This window comes from Asparagus officinalis, chromosome 6, assembly GCF_001876935.1.
Source record: "Asparagus officinalis chromosome 6, Aspof.V1, whole genome shotgun sequence".
NCBI lineage: Eukaryota > Viridiplantae > Streptophyta > Magnoliopsida > Asparagales > Asparagaceae > Asparagus > Asparagus officinalis.
In genome coordinates this window covers 12,647,447-12,662,291 of record NC_033799.1, presented here as the reverse complement: position 1 = coordinate 12,662,291, position 14,845 = coordinate 12,647,447, and the positions used below count along the sequence as shown (strand labels likewise).

The 14,845-nt window shown below is 38.1% G+C and overlaps 1 protein-coding gene across 2 annotated transcripts; it reads left to right on the top strand.

The window, feature by feature from the left end:
• Nucleotides 584-13,822, top strand: LOC109846510 (iron-sulfur cluster assembly scaffold protein IscU-like). Of its 2 annotated transcripts, XM_020415786.1 has the most exons (4): nt 584-968; nt 8,151-8,261; nt 12,727-12,781; nt 13,407-13,822. In XM_020415786.1, exons 2-4 carry the CDS (start codon nt 8,210-8,212, stop codon nt 13,549-13,551), a joined length of 252 nt encoding a protein of 83 aa, XP_020271375.1. In that variant the 5' UTR covers nt 584-968; nt 8,151-8,209; the 3' UTR covers nt 13,552-13,822. The 2 variants fall into 2 exon arrangements, with proteins under 2 accessions (XP_020271375.1, XP_020271374.1); XM_020415785.1 differs by lacking the exons at nt 584-968; nt 8,151-8,261 and adding an exon at nt 11,617-11,941 and having other exon boundaries at nt 13,407-13,817.

Sequence of the window (14,845 nt, the reverse complement as noted above, 5' to 3'; positions counted from 1 at the left end):
TAAACTCAAATGCACTAATATGAGGATTAAAGCTATTGCAATTGTATGATGAACATATATTCAGACGGTTAGGATATAGTTAGGATACATATATTTTACTATATATCTGTATTCATAATTGCATTCTATCCGATATAATTTTTAGTAACAATATATGTATTCTTGCATATACTGATATTTTTTGCATCCATCCCTAGTAACGGTGGTGCCTCTTTACTTTAACACTTCCACGAATATAGATTTTTTGCGCCCCTAGCAATGGGTAGTGCCTCTTTTATCTTTAAGGGGCTGTTTGGATGGGCCAAAATTTTAGGAAACTATCATTTTTGGAACAGAAATTAGGTTTTGGACTATTATAAGATTCTAAAAGTTGTGTTTGTTTCAAAAAATTTTAAGAAAATGTTTCTTAAAAAGAGAGAAAACAATATGTTTCTTTGGACAACCCAAATCCTTTATTTTAGCTTTGAAATGGGCTAAGAAAGCTAATAATTGTGTCCAGCTCAGCATTTCCTCTCTCTCTCCTTTTCTCTTCACGTGCCAACAGTCAGAACCCCACCCCCATTACACTCACTGCCTCATCTTCTCGTTCCCTCCTCTTCTACATTTCCCTCTTCCGTTTTGCGCCGCTTCATAAAAAAACACACGAGGCTATGGCTACTCAAATCGGCCACAAACAGATCTAATGTGGTCGATTAAAGCTTTGATTATCTCCTTGATGAACCCTAGCTATTGATTTCAAAATGAAATTTTTGATTTTTGGGGTTTACAAGAAGTGGATTTTCTGATGTTGGGAGTTTTCACGATGCATGTCGTCGTCGTGAATGAAGGCGATCTTCTCTAATTCCGGTGTAGTCGACACTTCCTCTTTGTTCTATTCTTCAGAGTTGACGGCTTGATTTCTGGGTGTAGGGTTCATACTACAAAATTTCACCTCTCATCCTCCGGATCTACTCTATAACGAAGTAAAGGTACAACGTTCCTCTAATTTGTAATTTTTTTATATGTAGGCAAATTAGAGTAAACTTGCTCTGGTCAATATTTGTTATGATTAACTAATAATATGATTGTACCTGATTTTATTCATGTTTTGAGCAAAATATACATATCAAGCAGTCATGTTAGCATTCCCCTGGTCTCTTTTTATTTGGAATAAAGTTCAGAGGATTATAATGAGATGATTGAGCATATGATTAAGAATTGACTTCGGAAAATTCAACTAAAAAAATTTATTAATTTTGGAAATTAATATATTCAACTCTACAGAAGAGTGTTATGGTTTGTGAATTGACTTCGGAAAATTAATTTTTATTTTTTTATTTACTTTTTTACATTTGTATATTTACTTGATGATGATGTTTGTAGATGTCGTACACAGCTAGCTCAAAGATATGTTAGTATGATTTTCTAATGAATTGGCAATATGATATCGTGGTTGATAATACCAAATATTGGTATACTTGTATAATTTGACTAAATTTTATATTAGCTAAGTTTTAGAAATTGTTCTTTCCTTCAAGTATTTGCATATGTTTAAGAATATATTTTTTGATCATTGTAGATGGATGATGTTTATGAGGAAATGTTAATGAGGATGTCAAGTACTGCTACTATTTTCGTCATCGTGACTATGTTGACATGTGTAATGAGAATGCATTGTAGTAAGAAATCTATCACTTATCACTATAGGGAGAGGAAAAAAGAAAAGATAGAGTCTAGAAATGCACACATATACCGTGTATTTTCTGATTATAGTCAAAACTGTAGAGATTATGTTAGTATGAGGCCGCAAGCATTTGAAAATCTTGTTAGAATAATGAGAGTTACAGGCCTACTTCAGGATTCACGTGATGTTAAAGTAGAAGAACAATTGATCATGTTTCTTAATATTTTAGGTCATAAAACAAAAAATAGAATACTAAGGTCACATTTCATAAGACCAGGAGAAATAAAATCTAGGTATTTTAATAAATGCTTAGAAGCAGTTGGTCGTATAAGGGGGCGATTCCTGAAGCAAGCACCAAATTAAGTGGTGCCAGAGATTGCAAACAATCCTTTGTACTATCCTTGTTTCAAGGTAATGAACTCATTTACATAACATGCATTGAATAAAAGATAAATTTTATTATATGAAATAATAGTAATTTAATACATGATTTAGGATTGCATTGGCATGATAGATGGAACCCACATCGACGCCATACTTCCTGCTAGACTTGTTGCCCGTTTCAGATGCCATAAAGGTGTAACTCAGAATGTTCTAGCCGCATGTCCTCCAAATAAGTTATTTTCAAACGTTCCGGCTGGATGGAAGGGGTCCGCAAATGATTATAAAATACTACAAGATGTACTTTCAAGGCCTCAACCACATGGACTGAGAGTCTATGATGGTAATTAATCACTAAAATGAATATTCAATTATAATTTATAAAAATATATTTATTTACTACATTGTATTGTTTATACTTGTAGGTAAATATTATTTGTGTGATGCAGGGTACACTACCATGTTTGGATTCATCTCCCCTTATCGTGGTGTATGTTATCATTTATGAGCACAGGGGTAGGCCAATAAATAATAAAATAGAGTTGTTCAATTTAAGACATTCATCGCTAAGGTCTAAAATTAAATCAACTTTTGGATTATTGAAGAATCGTTTCAAAATCCTCACCGCAAAGCTACATTATCCTTTTTCCAACCCAAGTTGACATAGTTTTGGCTTGTACTATACTTCATAACTATATTGCCATAGTGGATCCGGGCGATGACTTATTGAATGAGAACATTACTATTGAAGATGACGATGGAGAAATAGCTAATGAGGATAAAGATGACAATGTTGAGCTTTTTTCTTCTAAGTATGGCTGATTTTGATGATGTTGATAAAAGCAAGAAGTGTGAAGTTACTCCTTCCCCTAAAACCCCTAGAATTCCTACTTCAAACTTGAACATGAACTTCATGCCATTCCCCCAAGCCCACTACTCTGCTCCTCCACCTCCTTATCCATCTTACTCTCATTATGATAATAATTTCTCATTTATGACTCAACAACATATGTCATATACGAATATGCTTAGTAGCTACCTAATTATCCATGCTACCCCTAGCTCACATAACAATGGTACCCACTCTGGGGATAGTCTTTGATACGAGTCGTCGTGCGAGCACCCCTTTGGTCGCGGAATTACCAAAAGGTGGGTTGAGAAGAGGATGACCAAAACACAAGAACAATTCAGTATAAGGCGAAGGAAAATACCTTCTCTAGATTATGAGTATGAAAAGATTACAATCCCTCTCTCACAATCTCACTAGAATTGAGAACAACCTCCCAACTCTCCCTCTAAACCCTAATACAATTATTAGAATCTCCCTCTGATCTAAGATCTCATAGATCCTCACAATCTATTTAGGACTACATCTTGGCCTCTAACCTCCTTGTTTAGAACCCTAAACAATCCCTATTTATAGGGTTTACAACGTGGTGGTAATCTTGTAAATAAACGATCCGGTCGACCGCCAGGCTTGGTCCGGTCGACCGGCCAGAGAGTTTTCTCAAACCCTGCACCGTGCAGGTTTTCCGGTCGACCAGCATGTGTGCTGCGGTCGACCGGCCAGAGATCTGCCAGTCTACCCTGTTCTTTTGCGTTTCGTTCTTATTGACTTCTTTCACCGTCTTCTTTGGCTCCATCCATGCTCCTATTCCCAAGATATGAGAATCTTCTATCCTCAAGCTCCCATGAGGATCGCTAAGCTCCTGAAGAGAAGATACACCCGTATCATGGGTCCCCCCTTTAGGAACTTGAAGTCCCGTTCAAGTTAGAACTGAAACTGAGGGAACTCGTGAGCCCCTCCTCCTTTTCTGAACCACCTGGCCTTGCTAGGAATCTGATCTCGACGTCCGATCGGAAATAACTCATTCATCCCGCGTCTCGTCGTAGTCACTTCTCGCTCCAAGTTGCAATCCTTAATCGATGGCTTTTCTGAAAGTCTAATGCACAGCGAGACAAACTTCTTGCTTGCATTCACTAACCTCTTCGCTCGCGTCACCGTTCCCAAGCTTGTCTCCCTCGGAAGAGATGCCGAACGAAATATGAACTTTTCACCACCCTTGGTGAATGTATACTTCTGAGCCCGCCTCTCGTAGATCGCATATCTATCCCATAAGTACGGATTGCCCAGTATAATCTGACAAACATCCAATGGAACTACGTCGCATGTGACCTCGTCAATATACGACTCATGGAGCGCAAATCTTACAGTGCATTGATCAACTACACATAGCTTCTCCTCCTTCTGAATCCACCCCAATGGATAAGGCTTCGGATGCTTGACCGTCTTCAGACCCAGCTTCTGCACCAATGCCTCGGATATCAAATTCTTCTCGCTGTCCGAATCAACAATGGCATCAACTAAACTGGTCTTCGCTTGCAACTTAAGAACAAAGAGTTGCTCTCTCGGGTCGTCGTCCTCTTTCGTGGCCTGCTTTCCCGTCATAAGATTGAGACTGATATTAGGCTCTGTCATCCCCGGGACTTCTTTCGGACCTTGAGCTATCATGTATGCCTTTTTCTCCTCCTTCTTCTTCAACCCTCTTGGCTTTAGATAAGGATACTTCTCCCAGCACCGATCAGCTTCGCGACATGTCTTCTCGCAGTGACTACAAATCAGCCCTGCTTTCCCTGGATCACCCTTCTTCTTCTCCTCCTTAAACTGAGAACCACTAGACTCGCCTCCAACTTGCTTTGCATCCCCCTTTGCTTCGTTGCTCTTCTTTTGCTTGCCCTCAATGGCAATGGCCTTCACGCTCGCATCTGCAATAGTCTCGACCGTGAATAACCTCATCTCCTTCCGGATGTAATCGCTCAATCCCGCCATATACTTCATGAACACGGAATATTCCTCTGTCGCAACGTTAAGAACCATTGCCTGCTGCTGGAACTCCGTAGTGTATTCTTGAACGGTTTGATTGAACCCTTTGGCCGCAAGCCGTACGGACTTGCCTACCAACGTTTCTTCAAGGAATCGCCACCGGATAGAACTGTTTCCTAAGTAGCTCCTTTGAACTTGTTTTCCGCACGGAGCACCGCCTTTCTTCTTCCTGCTTTGCAATAGGATTTCCACACGTCCAACGGCATGTCCTGAAAGCTTCAAATGTCATGGGCGAACAGCAATCTTCTCTTTGACGAATAGCCATTAAAGAGTAAAAATACGTCTCATCGCTCAATTCCAGTCATCAAGCTCTCGACGTTAACACTCGACCATCATAGAATAGGAAATCTCCACTCTGAAATCAATCTTGCAGATTCTGGTAAGAATTCTTACCCCCTTGATGGCGGTGGCATGCTTGAACGGTGCTCGCGTCCTCCTCGTCCGAGCCTGAAAGCTCGGCCTCTCTGCCAACCGACTGCTATAGGTTTTTCTTAGACCTAGAAGAAGATTCCGCCCTTTTCGGTTCCCTCCCTTGGATGAGAACCGACGAGTTTGTTGAGCGTCGACCCTATCGGTCCTCGATCTGCGCTTTCTCTAATGGCAATCAATCCTCGGCCAGAATTATTCTCCTTCAGGCCATCTTCTCCTCCCTTAAATCGCTGCGACTCCTTCCAATGAAATAAGGCACCGGCCAAGCTTCTTGTATGTTCAGGAACGAGTAAGCACCATACACAGGATGCAGCGCCTTCTACGATCTAAGTGGGCTGCCTGATACCGAACTTGATACGAGTTGCCGTGCGAGCACCCTTTGGTCGCGGAATTACCAAAAGGTGGGTTGAGAAGAGGATGACCAAAACACAAGAATAATTCAGTATAAGGCGAAGGAAAATACCTTCTCTAGATTATGAAGAACAAAAGATTACAATCTCTCCCTCACAATCTCACTAGAATCGAGAACAACCTCTCAACTCTCTCTCTAAACCCTAATACAATTATTAGAATTTCTCTTCCCTTAGGTCTGATTGTTTAGAACCCTAAAACAATCCTATTTATAGATGTGCTAACGTGGATGGCAATCTTGTAAATAAACAAGCCCAAAAGAATCAGGAATCCCTGTCAAAACAGAATCCAAAACGAAACAGGAAACCCAGAAATCGCGATCCGGTCGACCGCCAGGCTTGGTCCGGTCGACTGGCCAGAGAGTTTTCTCAAACCCTGCACCGTGCAGGTTTTCCGGTCGACCGGTATGTGTGCTGCGGTCGACCGGCCATAGATCTGCCAGTCTGCCCTGTTCTTTTGTGTTTCGTTCTTATTGACTTCTTTCACCATCTTCTTTGGCTTCATCCATGCTCCTATTCCCAAGATATGAGAATCTTCTATCCTCAAGCTCCCATGAGGATCGCTAAGCTCCTGAAGAGAAGATACACCCGTATCAGTCTTTCATTGAAGAGGGCTATTGAAGTTGATGCTGAGACAATTTCACCAAGCAAAAGAAAGAAGAAAGTAATTGCTAAAAGAAAAATGCCATCAACAATTATAGATAAAGCTCCAAACATCAGGGGTGTACCTAACATGTATTGGAATGTAATGCATGATGATGTTTTAATCCCTGTTCTTGCTCAGTTGGCGAGGGATGGTCTCAAGGTTGATAAGAATTTTAAAATACATGCATACAAGGTGGCTGTTGAAGAGGTAAACAAGCACTGTGGAGCTGAATTCACTAAGAAAAATATGATGAACCATATGAAGAGCTTGAAGGCTAAGTTTTATGATATGCGAACTGTCATGAACATGAGTGGTGCCAGATATGATCCAAAGAAAAAAATTGTGACCATGGACCGAGATTCTTTTGATATGTGGGCGGTATTGATTGATATTTTATATATTTATCCGCATTATTTCTATACAACAATATTTATCTTGCATTTTTCCTTACATTAGTTTACTATACAGGACAAGTAGTGTAATAGCTCTAAGTTGAAGGAGTATTTGAACACGCCTCTCACTCACTATGATGATTTATGTGTCATTGTTGGTGATGACCAAGCAAGGGGAAACTTGGCAAAAGATATGTGTAAGAAACTTGGTTCTAGTCGGCCTCTTGAATTTTTAGAGGAACTAATAAATCTTTCTGAAAATGATAATGATGAGGCCCCAAACACACATTTTGAGACTGAGATACGAAGTGTAGAAAAGATCAACACTCAGTCTCAAAATGTGAGTCATCTAGTGGTGTAACTTCTACATCCAATGTCAAATCTCAATCAAAAAAGAAGAGTGGTAAGGGTAAAGATGATGATTCACTAATGCGTGATCTCATCGAGTCCATGTCCTACTCAATTCGAAATCAACATATTTTACATTGGAGCGAGAGCATGACCAAGGCTTTATTAGCACATGAGACTAATTTCTCTGAGACGATACTAGATAAAGTTCTTGATTATTTGTATGACAACGAATCAGAACCTAGGACGTTCATTATCAAAAAAAATACGAAGAAACTTTTTATAGAGAAGATTATCTCTGAAATGGATTTGACAAAGAGGATTGACGGATGTGTGAAGTTGTTTCCTTCCACCTTTTGTCATGTTGTTGTTTTCATGGGCCTCATTGTAACAATAACTAATTGATCCCCATACTTTTGATGTTTATGTAAAGCTGCAATAATGCAGCCTATGATACTCGGGTTATGATTTTGCTTTTATTTTGTTGACAAAACTGTTGTTTAATTTTATAAAACTGTTTATGATTAGGTTATGATCAGGTTATGATCTTGTGAGTGGTTTGTATGATTTTGTATGCTCTGTGGTTATTACAAGAGTGGTGTTGGCTTATTTATGAGCAGTTTCAGCTTAATGTTTGCTTCAATTAAATACATTAGTGGTTATGACCAGGTTGTGCCCAGATTATGAGCACTTTCAGGTTAATGTTTGCTTCAGTTTCAGCTCTATGGTTATGACTAGGTTAGGCAAAAGATTATGAGCAGTTTCAGCTCAATGTTTGCTTCACTTTTAGCTCTATGGTTATGATTAGGTTGTGCTCAGATTGTGTAGTTACAGCTCTATATGAACTTTAGTTTTTCTTCAGCTAAGGGGCTATTTTCATCTCTTGTTTGCTTGAGATTCAGATAAGTTGAGTTGTATAATTTGAGTTATTTTTAGCAGATTATGATCAATTTTCCTATTTGCTAAGGGGATGCTTTCATTGCATTATTGTGTGCAGGTTATTAGCTTGGAAATACATGTTGTTTTTTCACATCTATTCTCATAAGACACGATGCTATGATCTGTGGACAAGTTATAAAGATAGCAATCTACAGACTTTGGTGTATTGGTAAGGCTATCTTTCAAACTTTGGCTCCTCATCTGAGCAGAAAATTGGTTTGTGTCATGATGCAACAATATTCATGAGTTATTTGGGTTTTTTTTTTGCATTAGGCAATGATGATGGGTCATTTTTGTTAATGCAGACTATATTATGATTTCATTATTTAGATGATGCAAACCATGATGAGAATGCAATCTAAATTGCTCATGCAATTTTTAGATGAGACAACCATTATGTGTAGGAAATCTATAATGCAATTACAATATTTAGGTGAGGCATTGTATACAGATAATATGACTTTAATCTGAGCCTCATACTTTGTTATTTAACAATCATGAAAATTTCCTTTCATATCTCAATACATTTTTCCACTACATGACATATTTTTAAAGATAAAGATGAGTACACAAATTATAACTAAAAATAATACACTCATTTTCTAAATGATTAGTTGATGCTCTGCTGATTTCAATTCTCTCTTCAATTTCTTGATTTTCATTGACTTTTGTTTTCAAGAATGTCTTCACTTTGTGATAGTTAATTTCTATTTCTGCAATCAACCTCTTTATGAACCCATTGAAAGAAGTTACATTCTTTATTTGAGAACTTAGCACAACCCCAGTAATATCTCCATTTATTTTTTCCATTTGCACATAATTTCAAAGGAGTTCAAAGCTTGCATTTACACTTCACTTCATAAGGGTCAATTGCTTGTTTGCTATCACATTTCAGCTTCATCTTCATTACAGTAGCAATGTTGCTTTGTTTCCTGGAACAAAAAAAAAAGGCTAAAATGAAGTGCATTGTATTGGGCTAATGCTGATACATTTATATAGGATTGAAACTCCTATATACTAGTCGTTGCAACCCCTAGCCATTTATACATGTTGCCAACTTTGTACAGCCTATATTATCTTCTCGACAACTATGTTTATTCACATTTTTTGGTTTTTTCCTATTCTATGGTTTTGAATCACACACAAAAAAGCTCCAGAAACGCTTTCTATGATGGTATTTTTCTTATTCTTTAGAATTGAAACAAACATGAGTTTTGGATATGCTTTCCTATTCTTTACTTTATCATTCCATATCAAACACAAGTTTTGGATTTCTTAGATATCCCAAAAAAAATTGGATTTGGTTTTTTGTGAGGGAATTTATTTCCATAATTGTATGGAAATGAACCAAACAGCCCCTAATAATTAAAGCTTCTTGCCACTTTATGACAAAATTCATGTTTTCTAAAATAATAAAAAATAAAAAAAGGAAAATGCGTGATAATTTGACGGACTTTTGAATGAATACCATCTTCAAACTTTTTTCTTACATTCATTGAGGTATTCAAATTTGGAATATAATGAATCCAATAGATAATTTCTCATGAATCGTGATCTTGGTTCGATTGTTACCCTATTTCCTATTAAAAAACTAAAATTACTCCTATAACAATAATAATTGCATATATACCCTCCAATTCTATTCTGTTTGCAGTTTTAATCAACAAATATTCCGATTTGCAAATTTATTTCTACATTCTCTTGTATTGAAATTTTGAACCCTTCTCATTTAATAACATTAAAATTATAATTTATAGGAGTAAATTTAAAGATACAGAATAGGGGGTAATCTACAATGCAGGCGAAATGTTCTCTTTGCACGGCGAAAGGAAGAATTTTTGTCATTTACTACTTCTTAGCTTGAAATTCAATTAATGTCAAATAAGTAGTGTAATTTTTTTAGGGAAAATTGCTTCTAGGCCCCAAATTTGAACTTTCAATGTGCCTCAACCCATCCTATTTTTTTAATGTGCTTTAGCCCCTTTTTTTGAAAAAAATATGCACAATGCCCCTCCATCATGATTCCAGCTCATGTCAGTAGTTGATTAGACATGCCAGCTCATGATTAGACATGTCAGCTGGCTTAAATCCCAAATTTACCCTCCTCTTTCTCATGCCAGTGGATGTTAACTCTTGCAGGTAACATGTTAACTCTTGCAGCTAACATGTTAACTCTTACTAATATGCCCACTTGAAGTTCCTCGTGACGGCGCCGACGGCGGAGCGGGGGAGGGGGCAGAGGGGGACCGGAGGAGGAGGAGAGAGGTGTAGGAGGAGGTGCAGCGGGGGAGGGAGGCGGGGGAGGGGGTGAAGGGAGGGCAAAATCGGGTTTTTGGACATGGAGGGGCCTGGACGTAATTTTTTTAAAAAGGAGGGGCTGCAGCACATTAGGGAAAGTAAGGGGGGCTGGGGCACAATAGAAGTTGGGTTTTGGGGCATTGAAGCAATTTTCCCTAATATATGGGCCCAGCTTATTTTAACTCAATATGAATACATGGAAAATTAATTAATATTTAAACTTTAAGGATATATTTGCAAATAAGATAGATTGAAGGATACATAATTAAGGAAAACCCCACGTTTGACAAAGGGTTAAGGAAGATGGATTAAGAAGAAGGATTAACATAGTTAGCCAATTCAATAATCCAAAGGAGTTTTATTTTAGCCATTTGATCATTTTTAGTGTTTATGAATAACAAGAATTTTGACTATTTTCTTTATAATTAGAGGGCTTAATTCTTAATCATTCTAAATAGGAGTATTAGTAAACCTCTTACTTTAGGGGTTAACTCATTTTAATCCCTCTATAAGGGTTAGCTTAATCATTTTGTATTTTTTGCGTTTGGCAAATTATTGAGAGTTAACTCACTTTAACTCTTGTATAAATTTTTTATGTTTGGCAAGTTAAGAAGGAGTTAAGTCTCCTTAACCCCTCACTTAACTCTTTGCCAAACGCCACCTTACGTACCATTTAGCAAATGTTTAAATGAAGGGTTAAGGAGAGCTAACTCCTCCTTAGCCTACCAAATACAAAAGTTTACACAGCATGTAAACTAAGTTAACCCCTTATAATCTGCCAAACACAAAAAGTAATAGAAGGATTTTCAAATCCCTCCAGAGGAGCTAAAAGGTGTCAACCCTTGAAAACGAAGGGTTCACGAAACCACATATGTAGAAGGATTAAGAAGTAATCCCTTATTTTATAATTAAAAATAATAATCGTGAGCATTTTTATTTCCAAACTCAAAAATGACCACAAAGATTAAAATAAACTAACCTTAAAAATTAAAAAAAAAAATAATCCTTCAAATTAACAAGTAGATTAATTATATTGATCCTTACCGGGTTGAAAAGTAACCTACGACTCCAATTTCACGGGAATATAAAAGCGAGACACGTGTCACCGATATAACCCCTCTCCTCCTCGAAACCGCCTCAACTCTGAAGTCCAAACACAAAACGCCCACGTGTCACTCTCTTATTCCCCCACCTCTCCACTCCCTCTCCTATAAATTAGCCCCACGGATCAAACCCCAGCTCAACGAATAAAAAAAATGCTGCGTCTCGGAGCTCTGCGTCTCTTGGGATACGGTCACCGCCCGGCGGTGACCCCACCGCCCGCGGTGGTCCGGGCGTACCACGAGCGTGTCGTGGACCACTACGAAAACCCTAGGAACGTGGGGTCGTACGACAAGCGCGATCCGGCGGTGGGGACTGGGCTCGTCGGAGCTCCGGCGTGCGGTGACGTCATGAAGCTCCAGATTAGGGTTGATGACGACAGCGGGAGGATCGTCGATGCCTGCTTCAAGACCTTCGGGTGCGGGTCGGCGATCGCGTCCTCGTCTGTTGGTGAGACTCGATCTTGTTTTCTTGGAGAATTTTTTTTTAAAAAAGTAAAGTTGGCGATCTCGAGTTAGGTTGGTTGTCTTTCTTTGTTTTTCTGGGTTAGGGAGGTTGCTATTGATTTGTTGATTTCTGGGGTTCTTTTACTATTAGATTTCTATTTTCGGATAGTTTGATATGATTCATGTTGATGTCAAGCATCTCAAATTCCATGCTTTTCAATAATTGACGCCAGTTGACTTAGAATTGTAGCAAAGTCTATTGAGATTTGATAATCGTTTGGTGATATTTGTTTGAAAGATTGAGAGTTAACTAGTTGTATTTGTTTTTTAATAAAAAAAGTTGTTGTTTTTAGGTGTAAGTTGAATTAATTGTTTCAGGGTCGCGCAACAATTTCTTGTTTCTCAAGTTCCTTTGTTAGTTTATGCCCCATATGTACTCGAATCAATCGCTAAAACTTTGTCTTGTTAGACCTGGTAGCATATGTTGATGCCGTCTTGCTTCGATATATTTTCTGGGCAATTTTTAGGATTATCGAAATGCTCATTTCGTGCTGCATTATCCTCAGCAAATTTCCTCTTACAATTGAAGTCTAGTTAGGTACACTTCCGCGCATGCTATTTAAAGTTTGGTATTCAAGGGACATTGCGCGCGTAGGTAGTAATACTTTAGGTACCCAGTTTTCGTATAGCGTTTTTCGCACAATTTTTTGTGTCATGAAGTATGATATTATCTTATCTACGGCTACGACCATCCTCCTGATTTTGGTTTTATGACTGTATTAATTGCAGCTACTGAATGGGTCAAGGGGAAACAGATGGAGGAAGTCTTAGCCATCAAGAACACGTGAGCTACCCTCTACTTCTCACCGTTTATAATTCTACTCTTTTTAAGTTATTGTAGATTTTGGGCTTCTGATGCTTTCTCCATATCTGTAGTCATGTGTACTTTCTTCTGCTTTTTATGTGAACGTAACGAACATGAACTGCAACCACTCTGTTTTCCATTATTGATGTCGAACAAATTCAGGGAACTTTGACTCGGGTTAACTTATGCAATTGTCTCGGACTTTGAAAGGTATATCTAAGTTAAAATTCTTATGGTTCTAGGTCGGACTCAGAAAGCACCTGTAAATATAAAATTAAACGGCCTCGGGGCGTGCTTGTGTAGAACAGGGGACTTACTTAAGGATTGTGTTAAGTAGAAGGTTGTAGAGATCAATTTTTGTAGATTTCGCTGAGTGTTAGTTCTGGTTGGCAGCAGCTATGAGAGGGAATTGCTAGCTTGTATCACTTCGTTGTGGGTATAGGTCTTTAATCTAATCAACATCCGCGCTGAGTTCTCCTCCTCTGCTTTACAGGGAATTTAACTTATGCTATTTAAGTTCATTGCTCAATGTAATAGTAGTGATCAAATTATGAGAAACATATTTTGATTTAAACCCATTTGCTTACTCCCCCAACTTTCGCAGTGAAATTGCAAAGCATCTTTCGCTTCCTCCGGTGAAGCTCCATTGCAGTATGCTTGCAGAGGATGCTATAAAGGCTGCCGTGAAGGATTATGAAGCCAAAAAAGCAAAGAAATCTGGAAACGGTGAAGAAGCTGCAAATGCTTGAAATGTGAGGTCCTTCATAGCTTGGTTTAAGAATCACGTATCTATTATTTCCAATAACCCCCTCAGTGGTTATGCTCAATAACATGTATACAATATGATGCTCGAGGAAAAGCTGGTGTATATATTGATAGTTTGTGGTTTGTGATGCAAATTTTGTGTGTATAAATTTAGTGATTGTGGTTAGCTTTTTTCTGAAGCCACTGCCAAAACCTGATTGTTTCACACGTCGTGTATGTGTGTATGTGTGAGTGTCGCGTAATACTGATGTGCTGTGGATGGTTCTCTTAATGTTTCACTGCGTTGTGGAGAGACCCTCTTCTCTTTAGTATGGGCAACAATAATTGCGAGATTATCCACTTGGGCGTTAGGATTACAATTGTCCCTTTATGATTTAAGTTTTTTCTCCGACTATTGAAGCTAATTTTATATATTCTACAGTAACGCGGGGGATACAAATCATATCGGAACATCCCCTGGATGTGAGGATACAAATCATATCAAAACATTCAGTAATGATTTGAACCATACAATGAACCATTGAAATTCTCAAATTGCCACCGTGATATACCAACTTTTGAGTCCAATATCTTTTTCCATTAGGTTTTTTAGGTATTGGTTGTTAGATCTAATAAAAAACTTGAGATCTAACCCATAAAGCCATGATTGAATTCAAAGAGATTAACAAGAATCAAAAGGTGCGGAAGCATATATCTGAATCCATTAAAGAAAACTTGATTAGGGTTTTGATGATCTTCTAACCTTAGGGTTTCTCTCTTATGGATCTCTTTAGATGGGGATAAGAGAATGAGAGTGGTTAACCCTAGATTAGGGACCATAACCCCTTATATATAGGTGTTGTACATTTGTAATTTGGCCCCTCATCAAATTACAATTACAACCTGGTATCTGCACATATAACCCCCATGATTTATTTAAATACCTATTAACCCAAATTGATTGATCACTTTAAGTGGGTTATCCTTAAAGATAGTAATACACATTGATTAATCATATGTGCCCACAAATAGATTTAATTAGATTTAAATCCAACAATCTCCCACTTGGGCACCATATGATTCCTTAAATTGTGTATAACCTTATGAGCTCAAAATTGCTATCATTAAAAAGATATTTCCAAACAATCTCGTCCATTGACTATATCAATATAGGATCAAAGCGGCCTTCGTCACATTTATCGTGACTCGACCCATCAATGGTCACATATACCAATACAATCAAACGACATAGATCAATCATGGATGTGCAGCATGAAAATTACATGCAATGTGATCAGT

Bases quoted from the DNA above. Each gene is read 5' to 3' on its own strand.
- LOC109846510 (XM_020415785.1), top strand. From the start codon at position 11,647: ATGCTGCGTCTCGGAGCTCTGCGTCTCTTGGGATACGGTCACCGCCCG. The intron at 11,942-12,726 runs GTGAGACTCGAT...TATTAATTGCAG, and splicing joins GATCGCGTCCTCGTCTGTTG to CTACTGAATGGGTCAAGGGG. The intron at 12,782-13,406 runs GTGAGCTACCCT...CAACTTTCGCAG, and splicing joins GTCTTAGCCATCAAGAACAC to TGAAATTGCAAAGCATCTTT.